Below are 22987 nucleotides of genomic sequence, written 5' to 3'. Positions count from 1 at the left end.
ACGTAAGCAGATAGTCACACGGATAGCAGCTAATACATCAGCTGCGAGATCCAGGTATAAATGTCCAGAGTTAGTGGTTGAAATCCGGGGACATGGAGAGAAAAATAGGTCCGGTATGTTCCGGTCCGAGCCGCGTCTTACAAAACTGCCGATAGATTTTCGAGCTAAAGGATAGCTGATGACCACAAACCGTGGTTAGCTGAATACTAACGATTAGCCAGTAAAGAAGCTAACTAGCTTCTGGCTAGCTTCTGGTTAGCTTCTGGCTAGCTTCTGGCTAGCTTCTGGTTAGCTTCTGGCTAGGTTCTGGTTAGCTTCTATGGAGGATTACAGATTTAAGGTAAATAATACTTTCTTTTTTTTAAATATAAATTGGTGAGGTGGGTTGCAGGAGAGTGTTTTGAAGATGAGTTTATGGAAAATAAAAATATATATAAAAAGGTATGCGAAGAAAGTTGTAAATATATACTGTATATATACGGGACACGACAAGACGAGGACAAAAGACGTCTAACTGCTATGCCATCTTGGTGGTCTCTTAAGACTTGCCCCCACTAACATTGAGCACTTCAAATACATTCAAAATGCACATATTTTCTGTGTGTGAGTAAATCTTTGACAGTGTGTTGTGTGTGGCAGAAGTGTCTCGGCCCTCTGGCAGAAGCAACACATGCAGGTGGACCCTGGCACAGTCCTGCAGAGACACCTGTTCCATGGAACCTCAGAGTGCGGTCGAGGATATCTCCCGACAGAACTTCAACCCGCGTGTGGCTTGACCCACTAGCCGTCACAGCCATAGCATTTACTTTGTAGTTTGTCCAGCAAGCTCACCGCTACTCCGCCAGAGGGCCGAGACACTGGGTTCATGTGGGTAAAACCTGATTAGGAATGATAGACTACGTCCGTCCCCCTCGACTCCCCAACCAAACAAGCTCTGGACAGGATCACTATGACTCCTGTGTGAATCGGATGGAGAATCCTACTGTTTTTGTTGTGTTTGACAGCAGTCAGTGCTACCTCTACTACCCCATCAAGTACAAGATCCTGGAAAACAATGGCACTACTGTGTGAAGGGCCCAGGAGCAGAACCAGGACTGTTCAGAAAATAATGAATCAATGCCTTGAGTAAGAGCAAAGTTCCTTGTTTCTGTAAAAGGCGCTCTGTTTGTGAGGAATAAAGAGATAAAGAAGGCAAGCTGTTCCTGAGACTCGTCTATGAAGATGGGTTGAGATGCTAACACCTGACTTCCTTCAATCGACTCTGTTAAGTTGTGTCTGTGTTCAATGAGAAGTAATACACTTCTGAACCTTTCAGTTGTATTTGTGCTCTTTTTCAGCAAATACACTATGGCTCTTCGGCACAGCATACTAATTATGTAGGGTGTTATGATCTGAGATTGTATTTAATTACCCCAGACATATTGCTAATACAAACCATGGCCAGTAGAAATGTATAGGTTATACATGTAATTGAATATGAATTTAAGTTGTCGTAGGAAGATGGATAGAAAGATTGTTGTCAATTCAATGTAGTCCACTTACCGTTTTGGAGAGTGAATCATGTATTGCACTCGTCTGCCTCCGCACATGCCTCCAGCGATAAGGGAATTGGCTAATAGTCAGGAAAACAAACCATCAGCATATCAGTCCAAAATGTTTTAATAATAGCTCAAAATAGAATTTAATACATCTAAATCATCTTTGAAAGAGAAGTGGTATACTGGGTAGGAAAACTAGTTCATGGTATGTACAGGCAGTTGGATATGTACAGGCAGGTATGTACAGGCAGTTGGATAGAATAATAAAGTAATGTGATAGAAAGCCAAGGGAAAGGATGGAGTGAGAAAGGGCTACTCACATTAAACACTTTGATTTACAAAACCTCAAAGAAAGCAAGGATAGGCTACCATAAAATGGCACTGTTTAGAAAATGCCTGCGCCCTAGTTTAAGTAAAGAGGGTGAGAGTCCTCTCCTGAAGTTCAATCGCTGGGTTAGGGTTAGGTGGATAGGTTCTGGGGATAGAAAGCAGTACTGCAGTTTGATTGTCCTCTTTATACAAACACAAACAATGTCAATGTGTATGCATATATACTGTAATATAAATACATATCTGATTGTACACCACTGCCCTGTCATATGTTCTATTTACAGGCCCCATTGCTCCCAAACCATTCCCACAAGCAGCTCCAGATTCAGAACCAACATGTCCCAACTGCGGCAGGACATGTGGTTCCCGGATCGGGCTTCACAACCACCTACAATGGTACCGCCGCCAAGAGCGGTAGCCGTATCTATCCTATAACCCGTTATCTTTGGAAACGTTGGACTGCAAGTAAGTGTGTGTGTTGTTATATCATCAATTATTTATATAGCTAGGCTTTATTTGTGTGTGTACTTCTCATCATGCTTTCTGTCTTAACCCTTGCCCTGACCTCCCTCAAAACCCTCTCCTTCAACTCCTATCCTCTTCCCTCCAACATCCGGTGCCTCAAACCCCCCCTCCCTTGCCCCTGCACCCCAACAGTCACACTGTGAGTGTCGGCCCCCAGTGTATTCTCAGCCACACAGGTGTACAGACCCGCCTCCCGGGCCGTCACCATGACAATCTCCAATGTCCCCTCTGGCAGTAACCGGTAGGCAGTGGAGGAGGGAGAGGAAGGGGTGAGGACTGAGGCATTACCAGATGCTCGGCTGGGTGAGGGGGAATGGTAAGAGGATGTCTGGCTGGATGCAAGCTTGGTGCTGTGGGTGTGGTCGGATGGTCCTAGTCTCATTCCAGAAGGAGTGACCCAATAGATTGTGGGCTGAGGCTCTGCCAGCGCGCGACAGTGCAGAGTCAGCCTCTCCCCCTCTCTCACCCCCATGTAGTGAGGAAGGATACCAGGGGGGATGAGGGGTAGGCAGGACGCTGACATCTCGGTGATTGACACCTCCCTCACACTACGAGCCCTCAGCTCTGGAGGCTCAGAACACAACGTGGCCTGAGGCTGGATAAACCTCACAGCCTGCGGCATCTGTGCATCTGTGTGAGGTTGCTCCTTAGCCACCCAACGGAACAGGCAGTCACAGCGGAGGGGGTTGGAGTACAGGCTGACCTCCCTCAGGCTGGGCAGAGACAGGACAGTGTGTTGGTGCAGAGCGCTCAGAGCGTTGGAGTTGAGCATCAGACTTTCTAGCCGGCCCAGCCGAAGGAAGGCCTGGGGGTGGATGTAGGACAGTCGGGGGTTGTTGGTGATCTCCAGCTTGGTGAGCTCAGGCAGGTTCTCCATGGCTGCCCTCTCAATGGCCACCAGCTCCTCCATGTTGTTCAGACCCAGCTCTGTCAGGTGGACCAGGTCCCTGAAGTCCCCTGTCTGAACCACACTCAGAGGGTTCTTGTTCAGGTCCAGGAACTTGAGGCCCGGGATCCTCCTCAGAGCCTGTGTGGGGACGGTGGTGAGGAGGTTGTCATAGAAGGACAGGCTCTCCAGACTGTCCAGCCCCTCCAGGGCCCTCTCAGTCAGCCCCTTCAGCCCCATGCCCCCCAGCACCAGACTGTGTAGAGACCCCAGGTCCTGGAAGCCCCGGTCAGGGAGGACCTCCACTGGGTTTCCCCCCAGCATCAGCACCTGGAGGCGGGGCAGGGCAGTGAACCAGCGGGGCTCAATTGAGGTCAGGTGGTTGTTGTTGAGGTGCAGGCGCAGCAGTAAGCCCAGGCCGGAGAATGCTCCAGGAGCCAGGTAGAACAGCCGGTTGTGGCTGAGGAAAAGCTCCTGTAGGGCGGGCAGGGAGGAAAAGGAGGCAGGGGGCAGGAACCAGAGCTGGTTCTCCTCCAGGTGCAAGGAGAGTAGGGAGGGCAGGGAGGCAGCCTGGGGCTGGGTTACGGTTAGGGTTCTAACACAGCTGAAGCGGTTCTGAGACAGGTCCAACTCGGTGAGGTTGGGGAGTGTGTGTAAGAGTGGTATCTCCAGGGCAGACAGCAGGTTACTCTGCAGACGGAGGGTGTGTGTGTCTGGGGGCAGAGGAGAGGGGAGTTGGGTTAGGAACAGGTTGTTACAGTCCACAGTAGAAGCCTCACAGGACACTGACTGGGGGGAGAACCAGGGCTTCATCTGACACACACACCCTGTCGGACAGGAGACCCGCCATGGCAGGGAATAGACTACTAGAGCACTGGACACCCACACCCACAGGATCAGCTGCCTCTTCAGTAGGCCCATTGACACCCTCAGCATCCTCACAGCAGAGAGGAGTTGATTCAGAGGAGTCGACCTATAGGAGTTGATTCAGCAGCGGCAATTCAATGGTGATTGACTCAGTGTTGTTACAACGTTACAGCGCTGTAGGAATCTACTGTTGTCAGGTTACAGTGCTGTAGGAATGTATAGTGTTGTGGATTGTCTAGGTGGCGGTCTCTGTGGTCAGACAGTTGCTGTCACATTGTGGCGACATGTGTATTGGGGGTGGCTCTGTACACACTCAGGAGATTACCTGTGAGAGAGAGAGACAGGGGAGATAATGGGTCAAGGTCAGGTTTATAACACATTTAGAAAGCCAGTGTGAGAGGGAGGGATTTAAAAGGAGAATACCTCCTGTGTTTTCAACTCTCCATCAACAATTTACTTCCTCTTTTCATCTGCATCCCTGCTAAGTAATGGATTCAATTTAATTTGATGTAGTTTTGATCTCCCTCTTCTTTACTCTCATCGTGTATTCAATTAATTAAAATGTGTGTGTGTGTGTGTGTGTGTGTGTGTGTGTGTGTGTGTGTGTGTGTGTGTGTGTGTGTGTGTGTGTGTGTGTGTGTGTGTGTGTGTGTGTGTGTGTGTGTGTGTGTGTGTGTGTGTGTGTGTGTGTGTGTGTGTGTGTGTGTGTGTGTGTGCGCGCGCGCACGCGCGTGTGTGTGTGTACTGATGACCACCAGTATCACCTAGTGGCAGTGGTCACCAGTAATGACAACAGAGGACGTTTGAAATAACACACACACACACACACACACTGGAGAGAAAAGGGGAGAAGAGGAAAGGAGGGGGGGAAATATCAGAAGGGGAAAAGGGAATAGAAAGGAGAGGAGGTTGTCTTGCTGTAGCTGAGACTGCAGTAGGAGGGATGTAGCTGAACTAGCTATACGTACTGACAGAGATTGAGAGACATGGAGAGAAAAGGGAATGACGGGGATAGAGGAGAGGGAAAGGAAGGCAGTGAGGGAAAGGAAGGCAGTGAGGAAAAGGAAGGCAGTGAGGGAAAGGAAGGGAGTCTGGGAAAGGAAGGCAGTGAGGGAAAGGAAGGGAGTGAGGAAAAGGAAGGGAGTCTGGGAAAGGAAAGCAGTGAGGAAAAGGAAGGCAGTGAGGGAAAGGAAGGGAGTCTGGGAAAGGAAGGCAGTGAGGAAAAGGAAGGCAGTGAGGGAAAGGAAGGGAGTCTGGGAAAGGAAGGCAGTCTGGGAAAGGAAGGCAGTGAGGAAAAGGAAGGCAGTGAGGGAAAGGAAGGGAGTCTGGGAAAGGAAGGGAGTCTGGGAAAGGAAGGCAGTGAGGAAAAGGAAGGCAGTGAGGAAAAGGAAGGGAGTGAGGGAAAGGAAGGGAGTCTGGGAAAGGAAGGCAGTCTGGGAAAGGAAGGCAGTGAGGAAAAGGAAGGCAGTGAGGGAAAGGAAGGGAGTCTGGGAAAGGAAGGGAGTCTGGGAAAGGAAGGCAGTGAGGAAAAGGAAGGCAGTGAGGAAAAGGAAGGCAGTGAGGGAAAGGAAGGGAGTCTGGGAAAGGAAGGCAGTGAGGGAAAGGAAGGCAGTGAGGGAAAGGAAGGCAGTGAGGGAAAGGAAGGGAGTCTGGGAAAGGAAGGCAGTGAGGAAAAGGAAGGGAGTCTGGGAAAGGAAGGCAGTGAGGAAAAGGAAGGCAGTGAGGGAAAGGAAGGCAGTGAGGGAAAGGAAGGCAGTGAGGGAAAGGAAGGCAGTGAGGGAAAGGAAGGCAGTGAGGAAAAGCGAGGGTGCTGATCAATACAAATAGAGATGTATCCCCCTGCTGCCAAGCAAGCACACACGCACACGCACACACACACACACACACACACACACACACACACACACACACACACACACACACACACACACACACACACAAACACACAAGCAAGCAAACACACACACACACACCACAAACATAAAAACACACAAGCAAACACACACACACACACCACAAACACAAAAACACACAAGCAAACACATACACACACACGCCAGAGTCTCAGCACACGTATGAGCTGACAACACTGTGACACACCACAGATGCCACTCTTCTCACTCTACTGCTCTGTGTGTCTGTCTGTGTCTAACCCAGACATGTCCTAGCAAACAAACTCAAGCAATTATGTCCAAACATTTGCAGCAAACAAACTCAAGCAATTATGTCCAAACATTTGCAGCTCACTCATAGTCCTTACCATCAGATGAGTATCATTGACTGCATGCATCTCTCGATCTTTCCTCACTCTCCTTCTGTGCCTCTCTACCTCTCCTCGATCTTTTTACTGTGTTGTTTTTATCTGGGAATGTTCAGTCAGCTTTTTTTCTGTGTTCAGGGCAAGCTCTACCATAAATAGTCATTCTTTCGATCTCTCTCTCTCCTTAAAACATATGTATGTCCTTCTCTGTATTTCTCTCTTTTTAAAATATCCCTGCTTTCCTCTCTGAGGCTGAGGAGAGATCTCTACAGGATGAATCTGTATCTTTGACAGTGTGTATTCTCTCTCTCTCTCTCTCTCTCTCTCTCTCTCTCTCTCTCTCTCTCTCTCTCTCTCTCTCTCTCTCTCTCTCTCTCTCTCTCTCTCTCTCTCTCTCTCTCTCTCTCTCTCTCTCTCTCTCTCTCTCTCTCTCTCTCTCTCTCTCTCTCTATGAATTAATAGGAGATTCTGTCCCTCTCTACTCTCCAATGCCTCATAATTGCAGGCTCAGTGAGCTTTACATGAGTCATTTAGTAGATGCTCTTATCCAGAGCAAATTACAGTTAGTGCATTAATTAGGCAGGACAACCACATGTCAAAGTAAGTACATTTTTCCTCAATAATGTTGCCTACAGCCTAAATAAATAGATACGGTTGTTGGGGGGGGGGGGGGGGGGGCTTAAGATAAGATGATATTCTTTTAAGAGGTACTCCTAGCTTTTGGAATAGCGCACTGGTTTGCTTTTAAAAAGTGGTGTATTGGAGCGTAGCTGCTGGCCACATAGAGAATGAACTATACGAGCTTCAGTGCACTGAGTTTTCCCGCGTGTGTGTGTGCAGTAAAGCAGAAGATTCTATCTTCTCTTTCTCTCTCTCCAGCAGTTGCACCTCTCCCCCCTCCTCTTCCTTCTCTCTGTGTGTAAAAGAGAATGACTATATATCTTTGTGTTTGTGTGTTTATGCCCCCAGACATTCCTGTGCCATTAGTGACAATTGAGGGGAAGAAACAAAAGGATTGCACAAAAGTTACCGTTCTCTCCCAACTAACACTGACAAGTCACCTAACCTACACAGCTCAACACAAGGCTTTTGTGCTCAAACTCAGGCTTGAATGTGTGTGTTTATTGTGTGATCGATCAGCAAATCTATAAATAAAGATATATAAATATATCTAATTATTAACCTAACCCATCTAACCGTAATGGAAGTCAGGATGGAATGTCATGTTTAGTGTTGACCTTTTTTTACCTTTCCTAATCACATAACAACACAGAATATGAACATCAGATAGAGAGGATATATGGATGGATGGATGGATGACGGATGGAAGAATGGAGGGATGGAAGGATTCCTATTGTGCAGAGAGAAGGGAGCTGAGTGACAGAGATTCAGAAAAGTATGTCACCGAGACACACACACACACATATTCACCCTGCAGGCTGAAAAGCAGTGGGGATGAGGGATGAGAGGGAGCAGCATGAAAAGGAATCAAGAGGAGAGGTCGTCATAGCAACAATCAGAGAGCATTGCTTTTATTTGAGAGAAAACAAGCACTGCTTCCTCTGTTCTCTCTTGAATTTTTCTCCTGTGTCTTTCCTCTATTCACCTCTCCTCTCCTCCAGCTTTCCTTTATTCTCTTCTCATTTCCTCTCTCTGTGTGTGTGTGGTCTACTCACACTGAGTCATGGTTGTAAATCATATGCTCCATTACGATGACCCTTAGTTAGGGCTGAGGTGAAGCATGTTGCAGTGTCAGATCCAGAGAATGATTCATATATCAGAGTAAAGCACTAAAGCATACACACACAGACAGACAAACACTTCTGCCTCTCTAATAATTCATTTCAGTGTAAGCAAACTGTACATCAGCAGCAGCCTCATGAAGGTGCATCTCATATGAATGAATATGATACAATACAGTATGATACCATGTGATACTTTTGAATCCTTATGGCTCTTTCTCCCTCTTTACCTCCCTGTTCCTCTCGCTCTCTCTCTGCATTGGAATTCTGTCCACAACAGGTGTGCTGGACTGGGGAAGTCCTCAAGGACTTATGACACACCCTCCACAGCACAACACAGCTAAATGGTGTGGTGTGTGTGTTGTAACACTGCAGAGAGAATGAGGGAGAATCTGCTGCCATGGTGACAGGCCCAGCAGTATCTAATAGCAACCGGTTGCTAGGGAGCCTGCATTGGGAGAGGAGTAGAAGTGTGTGTGTGTGTGTGTGTGTGTGTGTGTGTGTGTGTGTGTGTGTGTGTGTGTGTGTGTGTGAGGGTTTTGTAATGCATGGTTGAGTTTAGAGAAGAAAATCAAAGCAAGTTAGACTGAGTTCTCTTTGGCCTTGTTTATGATGGCTGTTTGGTCACGTTGGCGCTATTTTACACTAAATCCAGTACGGTTTTAAAGAGTGACTGCTCTTAAAATGCTAGAAAGTGGCCAATGTGGTATTGATATCAGTCTGAAACATTTATTATAGTGTCAAAATTGACTACAAATTAAATAGGATATTTGTGGTCATAGTCACTTCACAATCGAAGAAGGAGGAGAAGGATGTGAAGCGTGAAGGAAGATGGCGAGACTATGTCAGAGTGGATAAATTGCCTCTACCCTCTATTCTATTGGCGAATGTTCACTCACTGGAGAATAAACTGTATGAGTTCCGTTCAAAACTATCCGATCAACGTGATCTAAAAAACTGTAATATCCTGTTTCTTGTTATTGCTGAACAAGGACATGGTAAATTTAAATCAAGCTGGTTTTCTATACAATCAGCAGGACAGAACAGCGGAATCAGGGCGGCTCAACAGCTGGCGTGTGATCTCTAATATTAAGGACGTCTCAAGGTTCTGCTCACCTGAGTTAGAATACCTCATGATAAGCTGTAGAACACAGCATTTACCAAGAGAGTTTTCATCTATATTTTTGGTAGCTGTCTATTTACCACCACAAACCAATGCGGTTGGCACTAAGACCGCACTCAATGAGCTGTCTTCTGCCATAAGCAAACAGGAAAACGTTCATCTAGACGGGGCGCTCCTGCATTAAAGCCATGGACTTAAATGCAGGGAAACTTAGACCAAATGCAGGGAAACTCTGGACCACCTTTACTCCACACACAGAGATGCGTACAAAGCTCTCCCTCACCCTCCATTTTGCAAATCTGACCATAATTCCATCCTCCTGATTCCTGCTTACAAGCAAATATTAAAGCAGTAAGGGAACACCCCCCTGAAATGGACAACAATGAATGGGAACATATTGGCACCGTACGAAACAAATACACGATGTGCAATACCACTCAATTGGATGTCGTTTCATTCAAAGTTGATTGCAAATGCCATATGGCAAATGCCAAGTGTAACACTGCAAAAATCCAATAGATGGCGAGTGCGCTAGAATGCGAGTGCGCTCCACCGTAATTTTTCATATTGCAAATGTCAAGACCCAAGAGTAAAATTTTGATTTTTTTTATCAAAAACTTATCACCTCCTTAATGCCACAAGGTCAAGGTTGAGCAGATCGGGAGGACCTCAGGAATGTTCCTGAGGTCAAATTGTGCTTCTAACCTTAACGGTTCACTCTCTGCCTCCCAAAAGCACTTGAAATTTAGGTCCAGGCTTAATTTTGGGCCTTCTTTTTTTAACGGTCGCTGCACTCAGACCGAGCGAGCTACGGTCAAGCGGGGCATCTCGTTGAACTCGGCACAGGCTAGAGATTATGGTAATTCCATTGCAGGCTCTGTGTGTCTTTAAGCACTGCACTTTGTCACTCCATCCTTGCTGTGTGTATGTATGTGTGTGTGAGAGCTTTTCTTTGACAGATATGACCTTTTTAACCCTCCGAAACAGCACCTATGACACCATTTTAAGGCACTTCCGGTTGGCACAGGAAGCTTAACATGAACACATATCCTCCTTGGGGTAGGCTCTTACAGAATCCTGAGTTTTACATTTTTATGTTAAGAATTGACTGATCTACACAGGGTTGAATGCAGTGATTTTCACAATTGCAGGTTATGTACATCAAAACACCTTTTGGGTGAATTTAAACAATTCCGGTTGCTCCAGGAAGCTTAGAATCAACACAGGTAGACCTCATAGTGCCTTGATGGATTGTTATCGAAGACAGGTTCATAAGGCATTCATAACCCACATACGCTTCAGGTTGAATTTAGGGTTGCAGGCAATGTATTCATATGGGGAGAGAAGTCAGTGAAACCTGTTTGATGTAAACACCTTCTTTTAACTGTTAAGGGTTAATGCTACACGGTCAAGGTTAGGCTTGCACAGATCAGGAGGACCTTAGGAACATTCCCGTGGTTGAATTTCCCTTCTAAACCTAACGGTTCCGCCGCTGTCCCCCAAAAGCACCTGAAATTTATGGCCAGGCTTCATTTTGGGCCTGCTTTTTTTCAAGGTTGCTGCACTCAGAGCGAGCTACGGTCAAGTGGGGCATCTCGTTGAACTTGGCATGGTCTGGAGACTATGGTGAAGCCATTTTTAGTGTTGATTTCAGAAGGTCATTTTGGTGATGGTCCCTCACTGTTTAAACATATTGCAAATTTACAAAAGTCAACTAGGAAGTCAGTGTCCATCAGTCAATTAGATGTCATTCTGACACCAAACTGATACCATCTGACACCAAACCCACTTTTTCCAACTCGTTTAGAAGCCAACTATCACATATTTCAGAGCAGGCCCATAATTCACAGCGCCTTCAGTTTAAAACATAATAAAAACATAAAACACATAGTTACATTCTAGCTGTGGGTCCAGTTCTGACATTATGTGTAGACCTATGTGAGGCGACCCCGAATCCCAAGTTTCTGCTCGATAGGTCATTCGGTGCGCGAGCAATGACCTTGATTGGTGCTGAAAATCCACTTTTTCCATGCCTTGCTACGGGGTCCTTGAATTAGCTATCGGACAGAAATGTTGGGGTCCGTCTCTATGGGCCGAGACGGTTTCAATGCACCTAGTCTTGCGACTCTGGGACTTTTCTAAATGTCGTCATTTTCATAATGGTCAAAATGAATTGAAGTTATTGCAAATGTACGAGGCTGTTTCTCGGTCCGAGAACCTTCTAGAGCCACATAACTCACCATGCGCTATCGACCTGAGCTCTAGAACAGGTTTCTATAGTTTCAGAACTCTAGGTCTGATGGTTCTTTTTTAGTTCAAACAAAGGTAACTATTGCATGCTATGTCTGTCTCTACGTACCACACCGTGTCCCTCCGTCCTAGCTGTGTGTGTGAGTTTTTCTTGGAAATTTTATGGGAGACATGACTGATTTACAGTTCATGGGGGTTGCCTAATCACACACATGAAGTTTTGAAAAGATCTGACCTTTTAACCCTTCGAAACAGCCCCTATGACACCCTTTTAAGGCACTTCTGGTTTGCACAGGAAGCTATAAGTAAACACATATCCTGATTGGGGTATGCTTTTACAAAATTCTGAGTTTTAAGTGTTTATGTTAAGAACTGACCGATTTACACACGGTTGAATGCACTATTTATCACAAACTGCTTGTTGGGTATGGAAAAACACTTTTAGGGTGTAAACACCTTCTTTTAACTGTTAAGGGTTAATGCCACATGGTCAAGGTTAGGCTTGCACAGATCGGGAGGACCTCAGGTCGAATTGTGCTTCTAACCCTAACTGTTCTCCCGCTGTCACCCAAAGCGCCTGCAATTTAGGGCAGGCTTCATTATGGGCCTACTTTTTCATGGTCGCTGAGCTCAGACCGAGCAAGCTACGGTCTAGCGGGGCATCTCGTTGAACTCGGAACAGCCTAGAGATGATGATGATGATATGATAATGCCATTGCAGGCTCTGAGTGTCTTTAAGCACCGCACTTTGTCACTCCATCCTTGCTGTGTGTGGTGTGTGTGTGTGTGTGTGTGTGTGTGTGTGTGTGTGTGTGTGTGTGTGTGTGTGTGTGTGTGTGTGTGTGTGTGTGTGTGTGTGTGTGTGTGTGTGTGTGTGTGTGTGTGAAAGAGAGCTTTTCTTTGACATCTGTTGGGAGAAATTACTGATTTACAGTTTGAGGGTTGCCTAATCACACATATGAAGTTTTGAAAAGATCAGACCTTTTTAACCCTTCGAAACAGCACCTATGACACCATTTTAAGGCACTTCCGGTTGACACAGGAAGCTGAACATGAACACATATCCTCCTTGGTGTAGGCACTTATAGAATTTTGAGTTTTTAAATCTCTATTTTAAGAACTGACTATTTAAGGAGGGTTGAATGAGTGTGTGTTATTTCAGAAAATCACAGAAATCTCGCAGAGCTCCGAAACCCACTTAAAAAATATTTGTCTGAACACACTGCAACTGGATCTGTAACTTTTTGGGGGAAATAACACCTTTTTTTGAACATCACCAATTGTACATTGTACGATTTCTCTTAAATTACGATAGATAAATGGCTGGTTCTTTTTTTCCTGACACCGTAGGTTCATTTACTTTGACGTGAAGCGGTCAAATTAGTGCTCTATTTTCGTTTTTGACCTCTTAAGCTTAGGGGGGCGCTATTTCATTTTTGGATAAAAAGACGTTCCCGTTTTAAGCGCAATATTTTGTCACAAAAAGATGCTCGACTATGCATGGAATTGATAGCTTTGGAAAGAAGACACTCTGACGTTTCCAGAACTGCAAAGACTTTCACCGTGAGTGCCCCAGAACTCATGCTACAGGCGAAACCAAGATGTTTCTGCAACCAGGAAATGAACAGGATTTCTGAGGCTCCGATTTGCATCATCTCCTTATATGGCTGTGAATGCGACAGGAATGAGCCTACCCTTTCTATCGTTTCCCCAAGGGGTCTGGAGCATTGTGACGTATTTGCAGGCATATCATTGGAAGATTGACCATAAGAGACTACATTTTCCAAGTGTCCGCACGGTGTCTTGTGTGGAAATTGGTGCGCAAAACTCAGCTGCTGGTATTTTTCCATGGGATTCTGAGAAAAACCATGCTTCCACGAACGGCATATCAATGAAGAGATATGTGAAAAAACACTTTGAGGATTGATTCAAACAACGTTTGCCATGTTTCGGTCGATATTATGGAGTTAATTCGGAAAAAAGTTCGACGTTTTGGTGACTGAATTTTCGGTTCGTTTCGGTAGCCAAATGTGTAGTAACAAAACGGAGCGATTTGTCCTACACAAAGAATATTTCAGGGAAAACTGGACATCTGCTATGTAACTGAGAGTCTCCTCATTGAAACATCTGAAGTTCTTCAAAGGTAAATTATTTTATTTGATTCCTTTGCTGGTTTTTGTGAAAATGTTATGTGCTAAATGCTACGCTAAATGCTAAGCTAGCCATCAACACTCTTACACAAATGATTGATTTTCTATGGTTCAAAAGCATATTTTGAAAATCTGAGATGACAGTGTTGTTAAGAAAAGGCTAAGCTTGAGAGCAGGCATATTTATTTCATTTCATTTGCGATTTTTAGAAATCGTTAACGTTGCGTTATGGTAATGAGCCTGAGGGTGTAGTCACGCTCCCGGATCCGGTATCGGTAGTTCAGAGAGGTTAATCCCAGAAAAATTTCCATAACTCAAAAAGCGTTGAGGCCTCGACACCATCTTGTTCGGGACCAACTGCCCATTATGCCAAACCTATGCTCACCAAGTTTTGTCTTCAAAGTCTTTTCCGTTTAGGAGAAAAGGTCATGTCGTGATTGGTGATGTTTTGTACATTTGGAATATGATTCCATTCGCCCTCTGGTGGGATTTACCGGGACAGCGGAAAAATGACCAAAATGTGTTAATTTTTATAAAACGGAAACCGAATGTCCGAGAGACTTCGTTCGAAGACTTCCCAGAAGATCTGGCCCCCGTGCACGGCCCGCCGCCGTCTGCGAATTTTAGAAATGTAAGGGACCGTACGTCTAGTAAGGGACCGTATATTTGCAATATGGACTTTCTCACCGACCATATGGCAAATGTCAAAATGTTCCCTTCATGTATGGAAGCACCAGTGACTCTGTCAATAAAAAAGTGGTCAGATGAAGCAGATGCTAAGCTACAGGACTCTTTTGCTAGCACAAACTTGAATATGTTCCGGGATTCTTCCTATGACATTGAGTACACCACATCAATCATTGGCTTCATCAATAAGTGCATCGATGACGTTGTCCCCACAGTGACTGTACGTACATACCCCAACCAGAAGCCATTACAGGCAACATCCGCACTGAGCTAAAGGCTAGAGCTGCTGCTTTCAAGGAGTGGGACTCTAACCCGGAAGCATATAAGAAATCCCGCTATGCCCTCCGAACCATTAAACATGCAAAGTGTCAATACAGGACTGAGATCGAATCGTACAACACCGGCTCCGACGCTCATAAAATGTGGCAGGGCTTACAAATCATTAGGCTACAAAGGGAAGCACAGCCGAGAGCTGCCCAGTGACACGAGCCTACCAGATGAGCTAACCTACTTCTATGCTTGCTTCGAGGCAAATAACACTGAAACATGCATGAGAGCACCAGCTGTTCCGGATGACTGTGTGATCACACTCTCTGCAGCCTATGTGAGTAATACCTTTAATAAACAGGTCAACATTCACAAGACTGCAGGGTCAGACGGATTACCAGGATGTGTACTGCGAGCATGCGCTGACCAACTGGCAAATGTCTTCATTGACATTTTCAACCTCTCCCTGTCCGAGTCTGTAATACCAACATGGTTTAAGAAGACCACCATAGTCCCTGTGCCCAAGAACACTAAGGTAACCTGCCTAAATGACTACCGACCCGTAGCACTCACATCTGTAGCCATTAAGTGCTTTGAAATGCTGGTCCTGGCTCATATCAACACCATTATCCCACTCCAATTTGCATACCACCCTAACATATCCACAGATGATGCAATCTCTATTGCACTCCACACTCCGCCCCGAAAGCTCATCACTAAGCTAAGGACCCTGGGACTAAACACCTCCCTCTGCAACTGGATCCTGGACTTCCTGATGGGCTGTCCCCAGGTGGTAAGGGTAGGTAACAACACATCCACCACGCTGATCCTCAACACAGTCCCCTGTTCACTCATGACTGCACGGTCAGGCACGACTCCAACACCATCATTAAGTTTGCCGTTTACACAACAGGGATAAGCCTGATCACAGACAACGATGAAGCAGCCTATAGAGAGGAGGTCAGAGGTCAATCACTTCCTCAACGTGATCAAGACAAAGGTGATGATTATGGACTACAGGAAAAGGGGGACCGAGCATGCCCCCATTCTCATCAACAGAGCTGTAGTGGAGCAGGTTGAGAGCTTCAAGTTCCTTGGTGTTCACATCACCAACAAACTAACATGGTCCAAGCACACCAAGGCAGTTGTGAAGATGGCACAAAAAAATATATTCCCCCTCAGGAGACTGAAAAGATTTGGCATGGGTCCTCAGATCCTCAAAAGGTTCTACAGCTGCACAAATAGAGAGCATGGTCTCACTGGTTGCATCACTGCCTGGTATGGAAACTGCTCGACCTCAAGGCACTACAGAGAGTAGAGAGTTTCTTATCCTTATTCGTATTTTTTAAACTGCATTGTTGATTAGGAACTTGTAAGTAAGCATTTCACTGTAACTGTTGTATTCGGAGCATGTGACTAATACAATTTGATTTGATGTGTACTCAGTGCATGCGCTGACAACCTGGCAAGTGTCTTCAATGTAAATAACCTAATTTATGTCCCTCTTACTGCCCGGAATGCCTCTGCTGGTCCTACAGCTATTGTATGCAGTAATCATATGACTATGAACCAGAGTAATACTGTTAGCACTGAGGTGGTGTGCCCTAGTAGGAAGTCTACTTTATGCAGCTCGCCCTGCACAAATAAAAATAACCTGAGTAAGTCTACCTCTGCTAAGCTTCCCAGTAAAGCAAGAAAAATATTCAAGCATCCCAGAAAAGTTATAAAAATAGCCTACATTAACATTTTTAGCTTAAGAAACAAGTTTCATGAAATCAATCATTTGCTAGCAACAGATGAGATTAATATTTTAACTATCTCAAACTCACTTAGATAAAAACTAAAAACCTTTGATTATACAGTGGTAGATACAAGGTTATAACATTTACAGAAAAGACAGAAATGCCAGTGGTGGAGGTGTTGCGGTCTATATTCAGAACCACATTCCTATAAAGCTTAGAGAGGATCTGATGTTAAATACTGTTGAAGTTATATGGCTACAGGTTCACCTGCCTCACCTAAAGCCCATTCTGGTGTGAAGCTGCTATAGACCACCAAGTGCTAACAGTCAGTATCTGGATAACATGCTTGATAATGTATATCATATCAACAGAGTTATTCTTTCTGGGTGATTTAAATATTGACTGGCTTTCATCAGGCTGCCCACTCAAGAGAAAGCTTCAAAACTGTAGCCAGTGCCTGCAACCTGGTTCAGGTTATCAATCAACCTACCAGGGTAGTTACAAACAGTACAGGAATGAAATCATCAACATGTATTGATCATATCTTTATTAATGCTGCAGAAATTTGTTTGAAAGCAGTATCCAAAACTATCAGATGTAGTGATCACAATATAGTAGCCATATCTAGGAAAACCAAAGTTCCAAATGCTGGGCCTAATATAGTGTATAAGAGGTCATACAATAAGTTTTGTAGTGATTCATATGTTGTTGATGTGAAGAATATTTGTTGGTCCGTGAGGAATTGAAAATGTTATTGTCTTTGGATCACATTAAATGAAATTTTGGGCAAATAAGACAAACTCTGCTCCATCATTCATTGAATCAGATGGCTCATTCATCACAAAACCAACTGACATTGCCAAATACTTTAATAATTTTTTCATTGGCAAGATTAGCAAACTTAGGCACTACATGCCAGCAACAAATGCTGACAATACACATCCAAGTATATCTGACCAAAATTATGAAAGACAAGCATTGTGATTTTGAATTCCAGAAAGTATGTGTGGAAGAGGTGAAAAAATTATTATTGTCGATCAACAATGACAATCCACCGGGGTCTGACAACATGGAAGGAAAATTACTGAGGATAATAGTGGAAAATATTGCCACTCCTATTTACCACATCTTCAATTAAACCTACTAGAAATTGTGTGCTCTCAGGCCTGGAGGGAAGCAAAAGTCATTCCACTACCTAAGAATAGTAAAGCCCCCTCAACTGGCTCAAATAGCTGACCAATCACCCTGTTTCAAACGTTGAGAAAAAATTATGTTTGACCAGATAAAATGCTATTTTACAGTAAACAAATTGACAACAGACTTTCAACACGCTTATAGGGAAGGACATTCAACAAGCACAGTACTTACACAAATGACTGATGATTGGCTGAGAGTAATTGATGATAAAAAGATTGTGGGTGCTGTTTTGTTAGACTTCATTGTGTCTTTTGACAGTATCAATCGTAGTCTGTTGCTGGAAAAATGTATGTGTTTTGGCTTTACACCCCCTGCTATATTATGGATAAAGAGTTACCTGTCTAATAGAACACAGAAGGTGTTCTTTAATGGAAGTCTCTCCAACAAAATCCAGGTAGAATCAAGAATTCCCCAGGGCAGCTGTCTAGGCCCCTTACTTTTTCAAGCATTACTAACAACATGCCACTGGCTTTGAGTAACGCCATTGTGTCTATGTATGCAGAAGACTCAACACTATACACGTTTGTTACTTACGGCAACTGAAATGACACTTAACAAAGAGCTGCAGTTAGTTTCAGAATGGGTTGCAAGGAATAAGTTAGTCCTAAATATTTAAAAAAAACTTAAAGCATTGTATTTGGGTCAAATCACTCACTAAACCTCAACTAAATCTTGTAATGAATCATCTGGAAATGTAGCAAGTTAAGGAGACTAAACTGCTTGTAGTAATCCTGGATCGTAAACTGTCATGGTCTTAACATATTGATACAATAGTAGCTAGGATGGGGATGAGTCTGTCTATAATAAAGCGCTGCTTTACGTTCAACACCAATAGTGCCCACCAAGCTCATCACTAAGCTAATGACCCTGTGATTAAAAACCTCCCTCTGTAACTGGATCCTGGACTTCCGGACAGTCCGTCCCCAGGTGATTAGGGTATGCAACAACACATCCAACACGCTGACCCTCAACACAGTTCCCCTCAGGGGTGCGTGCTTAGTTCCCTCCTGTACTCCCTGTTCACCCATGACTGTGTGGCCACGCTCATCTTCAAATATCATCATTAAGATTGCAGATGACACCATGGTGTCAGAGACCTGGCAGTGTGGTGCCAGGACAACAACGTCAGCAAGACAAAGGAGATGATCGTGGACTACAGGAAACAGAGGGCCGAGCATGCCCCCATCCACACATCACTAAAGAATGATCATGGTCCACACACACCAACACAGTTGTGTTTATACCACAATGCAGTTGTGAGCATACTAGGCACTCTATATTACAACATCAGTATGAATATGGATGATATGTTGGCTGAATGCTCCTGGCAGGGACCTGCATGTTCTTCAGCTGGTGAACTTCATCTTGCGTTGGAAAATGTCAGCTGGTCTGTCAGAACTTCATGAGCTCCATGACCTTGGGCTAATAGACTTTATACTTTGGCTCTTGCCGGCCCTGTGCAGTCTTTTCCTCTTCCGAGTCAGATTATGTTGTGCTTGTGCTTGTTCCTGGCTGAAAGCTTTCCTCCAATGGGTCTACAGGATCTGTACTACTAAAGGTGTGACGAATCATCATCATCAGCAGCAGCAGAATTAGTCTGTAGGACATACACTAGTCAGGGATTAGCCAACATATTACTACTTTGTCCAGATCAATACACACTCAAACAAGGTACTATATCCACCCCTCCCTTTTGTGTAAATTGATTATGCATAATAACCTTCATACACACAGCACCTACCCCCAACAGACAGCAGTCGGTCACCCACACCATCCCCTCCTTACTAACTCTGCTTTTCTCCGATTCAGACTTCAAGCTTCCATAATACAAAGGAAACTACAGTAAAAGTTGTAACCTACTTATAAGCACACCAACTATGACCTCAAGACACAGACCGTGTTTATGCCTAGCTCCAGTATGTTTATTTACTTGTCATGGGAAGATTTAACAGAAGATTTAACAAAGATGACACTAGTTCCTGGTGCTGAGCTTGATGTAGATGCCCCTGCAGACGTTAATAGAATCGGACTCTATCAATAGAACACTTAGGCCAGTCATGTTAGACTTTACTAGCTAACGGTTAAATACAGACCGGTAGTATGGGATCAATATCATGCAAAATGTGTTCACAAATGTAAATCACCAATCCACAAATGTAAATTGCTTTCCCCAAATGTAAATCGCTATCTACAAATGCAATTCACTATACACAAACAAACACCTTTTGATTTAGATTTGTAAATCGATATATTGAATTAGAGTTGTTTTAAAACTGCAGATATGCAGGTAATTTCCAAGGGCCTTAAGAAAAATGACTGCCATAAAGATTTGCACATAGGAGGGATATGCGCACACATGGCATATGGCAAACCTGCGCTTAGGTCACCTGACTTTTGGCAGGGATTTGACGACAAGAAAAATATTAAGTTCTCATGCGTAGAAAAAAAGTTCTCACACGTATAAAGTGATTTATATCAATAGAAAAAAAGGTTTGTACCCGTAGAAAGTGATTTCTATAAATCACTGGCAGCCTCTCGTTCGGCCATGTTGATGCCTGCCTTTCAAGGCTGCAGAAATTATAGAATAGTAACCATAATATGTTAACCATGTGTGTAACCATAGTATGTCCAACATAATAAATCGAAACCCTAGCCCTAGATTACTCTATATTTGCAACACTATTGCGGTGTTCATCACCCAAATAGTTGAATTAGCTGGCCAGTGTGACAGCATCACTAAATCTGAAGGATATGCCATACATTGTAAATTATTATAATCCATCCGCTGTCTCATGATGCACAGACGATGAGCATTAAGGAGACATAAATATTCCTGAGGCCTCTAACCATTTTCCCAGGAGATGCATGCAAAGGATAGAGGGGAGGTGTAGGATATGAGATATAGTGGAGATTACAAGATTATGTTATAATGCTGTTACTCCATCAAATTGTTGTTTTATGCAACAGAATAAGTGGTTGTTAGAGTTCTCATCTGTGTGTGTTCTACTGAGGATGGACTTCTGGAAGATTTACGATGTCTTTGGGGATTCCGCATTCCAGAGCATGAGTTAATGTTTCTGTTCTATAAGGTACCAGGGAGAGATGGCTCCAGTATGGAGTTGCAGGGCCAGACACTGGTCTTTACACAATGAGTTCTCACGTTTTTACAGCAGATACTGTCTGCTGTGAATTATAAGTATCTTTCATACAAATCTTAACCTTGTGACCCATTCCATACATCTGTTGTGTGTCATGTAGAATGAAGGAGGATGGACTTTGCTATAAAATGCTGTGGCTCAAACCAGCTGGTTGAGTTCTCAGTGATCACCTCCAGAGGTGATTACCGACCAGCTCCATTACTGCACTAATTAAATAATAAAGTTTGATTGTTTGGAAGAAATCTTAAGTCTCTCCTTTGATTACAATAATTCCACCACAGGGATCAGACTTTGTAACAGTACTGCTTCCGTCCTTCTCCTCGCCCCAGCCTGGGCTTGAACCAGGAACCCTCTGCACACAACAGTCACAAAAGCCATGGCCCTTGTAGAGCAAGGGAAACAACTACTTAAGGTCTCAGAGCGAGTGATGTCACCGATTGAAACGCTATTAGCGCACACCGCTAACTAGCTAGCCATTTCACACCGGTTGCACTCACCCGCTTTCACTGCGTCCTTTCCGCAGCAACCAGTGATCCGGGTCAAAAGCATCAATGGGATCAAAGTTTATGGGAACTTTTTTCTACCCTGGAGAACTTTGTCTTCATGGCAGTCATTTTACTTAAGACCCTTGGATATTACCTGTATATCTGCAGTTATTAAAAAGATCTAATGCAATATATTGATTTACAAATACAAATCAAAAGGTGTTTGTTTGTGGATAGTGAATTGCATTTGTGGATAGTGTTTTACATTAGTGGAAAGTGATTTACATTTGTCGAAAGTGGTTTACATTTGTGGATTGCTGATTTACATTTGTCGAAAATGATTTACATTTGTGGATTGCTGATTTACATTTGTGGAAAGTGATTTACATTTTTGGAAAGGTGATTTACATTTGTGAATACATTTGGCATGATATTGATCACATTTGGTAGGCTGTTGCTATTGTAATGAAGCTAACTTTAGCTTGCAAAGCTACAAATCACATTGCCATTTAGCAGCTAGCTAATTACATTGATTTGCTTTGGAATGTCTAGCCAGCTTATTATGAAAGCTAGCTAGACAGAGTTTGGTTTAGATAACTAGCTGGCAAACTACATTTATTTATCTCTGCTCGACTTCATAGTAAGGTAACCGATGAACTGTTAACCCAGCAGCCTGTGCTTGCTTGTAGTTTGCACATGCAGATACTGAGCACAGTGGTGATTTTAGCATGTAAATCTTGATGGGGCAAAACAAAAAAGTGTGATGCATGCCAGCAAAGTCACTACAGTCATTAATTGCACTATAACGGTGACAAACTGTTCCCCCCAAACTGTTAGGGCCTACATAAATCTGTCCCAACAGCAGTCCCAACATCCTAACACTGCTACACCTGGCTATCAGCAGAGCCTTGTCTGGCAGCGAAACAGTTAATTCAGCCTCATTTACTGACTTTAAAAAAACATAGCTGATATGGCTTTACTTGCTTAAACAAATGTGTTTCTAATGACAATTGAGATGTACAAACTATGGTAGAAGGGGATGACAAGTGGATAAGAGGCAATCCGTAATTTGGATGAAGACATTAACGAGTGAGCTAGGACGGACATAGTTAATAACTATTTGTTTAGCACTTTTGAAATGTACAGCAACAGAATTCAGTACATGGTCTGTTCTTACAGAGTTCTCATCCAAGTCAGAACCGTAGGATAAATGAAGGGGGCATATAAGCAGACAATGAAAGCTCTTACAACATTTTATGATTACATTTCTCTGTTCTTCAGGTCGTAGCTCTAGAAAGATGCCTCAGTTCCCGATTTACAATTCGGAGTTGGATGACATTTCAGAACATATTCCCCAGTCAGAGCTCGTTTTCTTTCGGAATTCCCAGTTGTAAACTCACTGAAGTCAAGTTTTCGCAGTTTCGAGTTAACATTTGTTTTGAGGGCAGCACAAATCATGCATCATTGACAGCATGGCCAATGTTGAATGTTTATCATTTTAAACTTGGACATGAGTCCCTTAATCCCAGATTTGGGACCACACAACTACTGTCACTGATTCCTTCCAAACCACTCATTGTGAATTTGCGATTTCCAACTCGTTGTGTGTTGTTTATGTCCAATGGCCAATGAGCATCCATAGGTTTTATCTATAATTTCACTTATTCATTTCACTTCATATGATAATATTAAAAAGGATTTGCCAGTAGATTGTCGACTTGATTCATGATGATGACCACTAGCTAAGATTTTGAAAGTATGATGTTAACATGATCAGTCC

General features: G+C 43.9%; 1 protein-coding gene across 2 annotated transcripts in view; it reads right to left on the bottom strand.

Annotated features, from left to right (window-relative positions):
- Positions 1–1637: 1637 nt before the first annotated feature.
- Positions 1638–22987, bottom strand: part of lrrn2 (leucine rich repeat neuronal 2) — a 52961-nt gene continuing 31611 nt past the window's right edge. Inside the window, exons 1-2 of one of the 2 annotated variants that reach the window (XM_020480042.2) lie at positions 6407–6688; positions 1638–4471 (exon numbers count right to left, since the gene is read on the bottom strand). In XM_020480042.2, coding sequence (XP_020335631.1) covers positions 2461–4215 — 1755 coding nt within the window. In that variant the 5' untranslated portion in view covers positions 4216–4471; positions 6407–6688 and the 3' untranslated portion in view covers positions 1638–2460. Of the gene's footprint in view, positions 4472–6406; positions 6689–22987 lie in introns of those variants that run through there. The other variant, XM_031822899.1, reaches the window with a different exon arrangement.

This window comes from Oncorhynchus kisutch, linkage group LG4, assembly GCF_002021735.2.
Source record: "Oncorhynchus kisutch isolate 150728-3 linkage group LG4, Okis_V2, whole genome shotgun sequence".
Lineage (NCBI taxonomy): Eukaryota > Metazoa > Chordata > Actinopteri > Salmoniformes > Salmonidae > Oncorhynchus > Oncorhynchus kisutch.
This window is presented reverse-complemented; position numbering and strand designations above follow the sequence as displayed.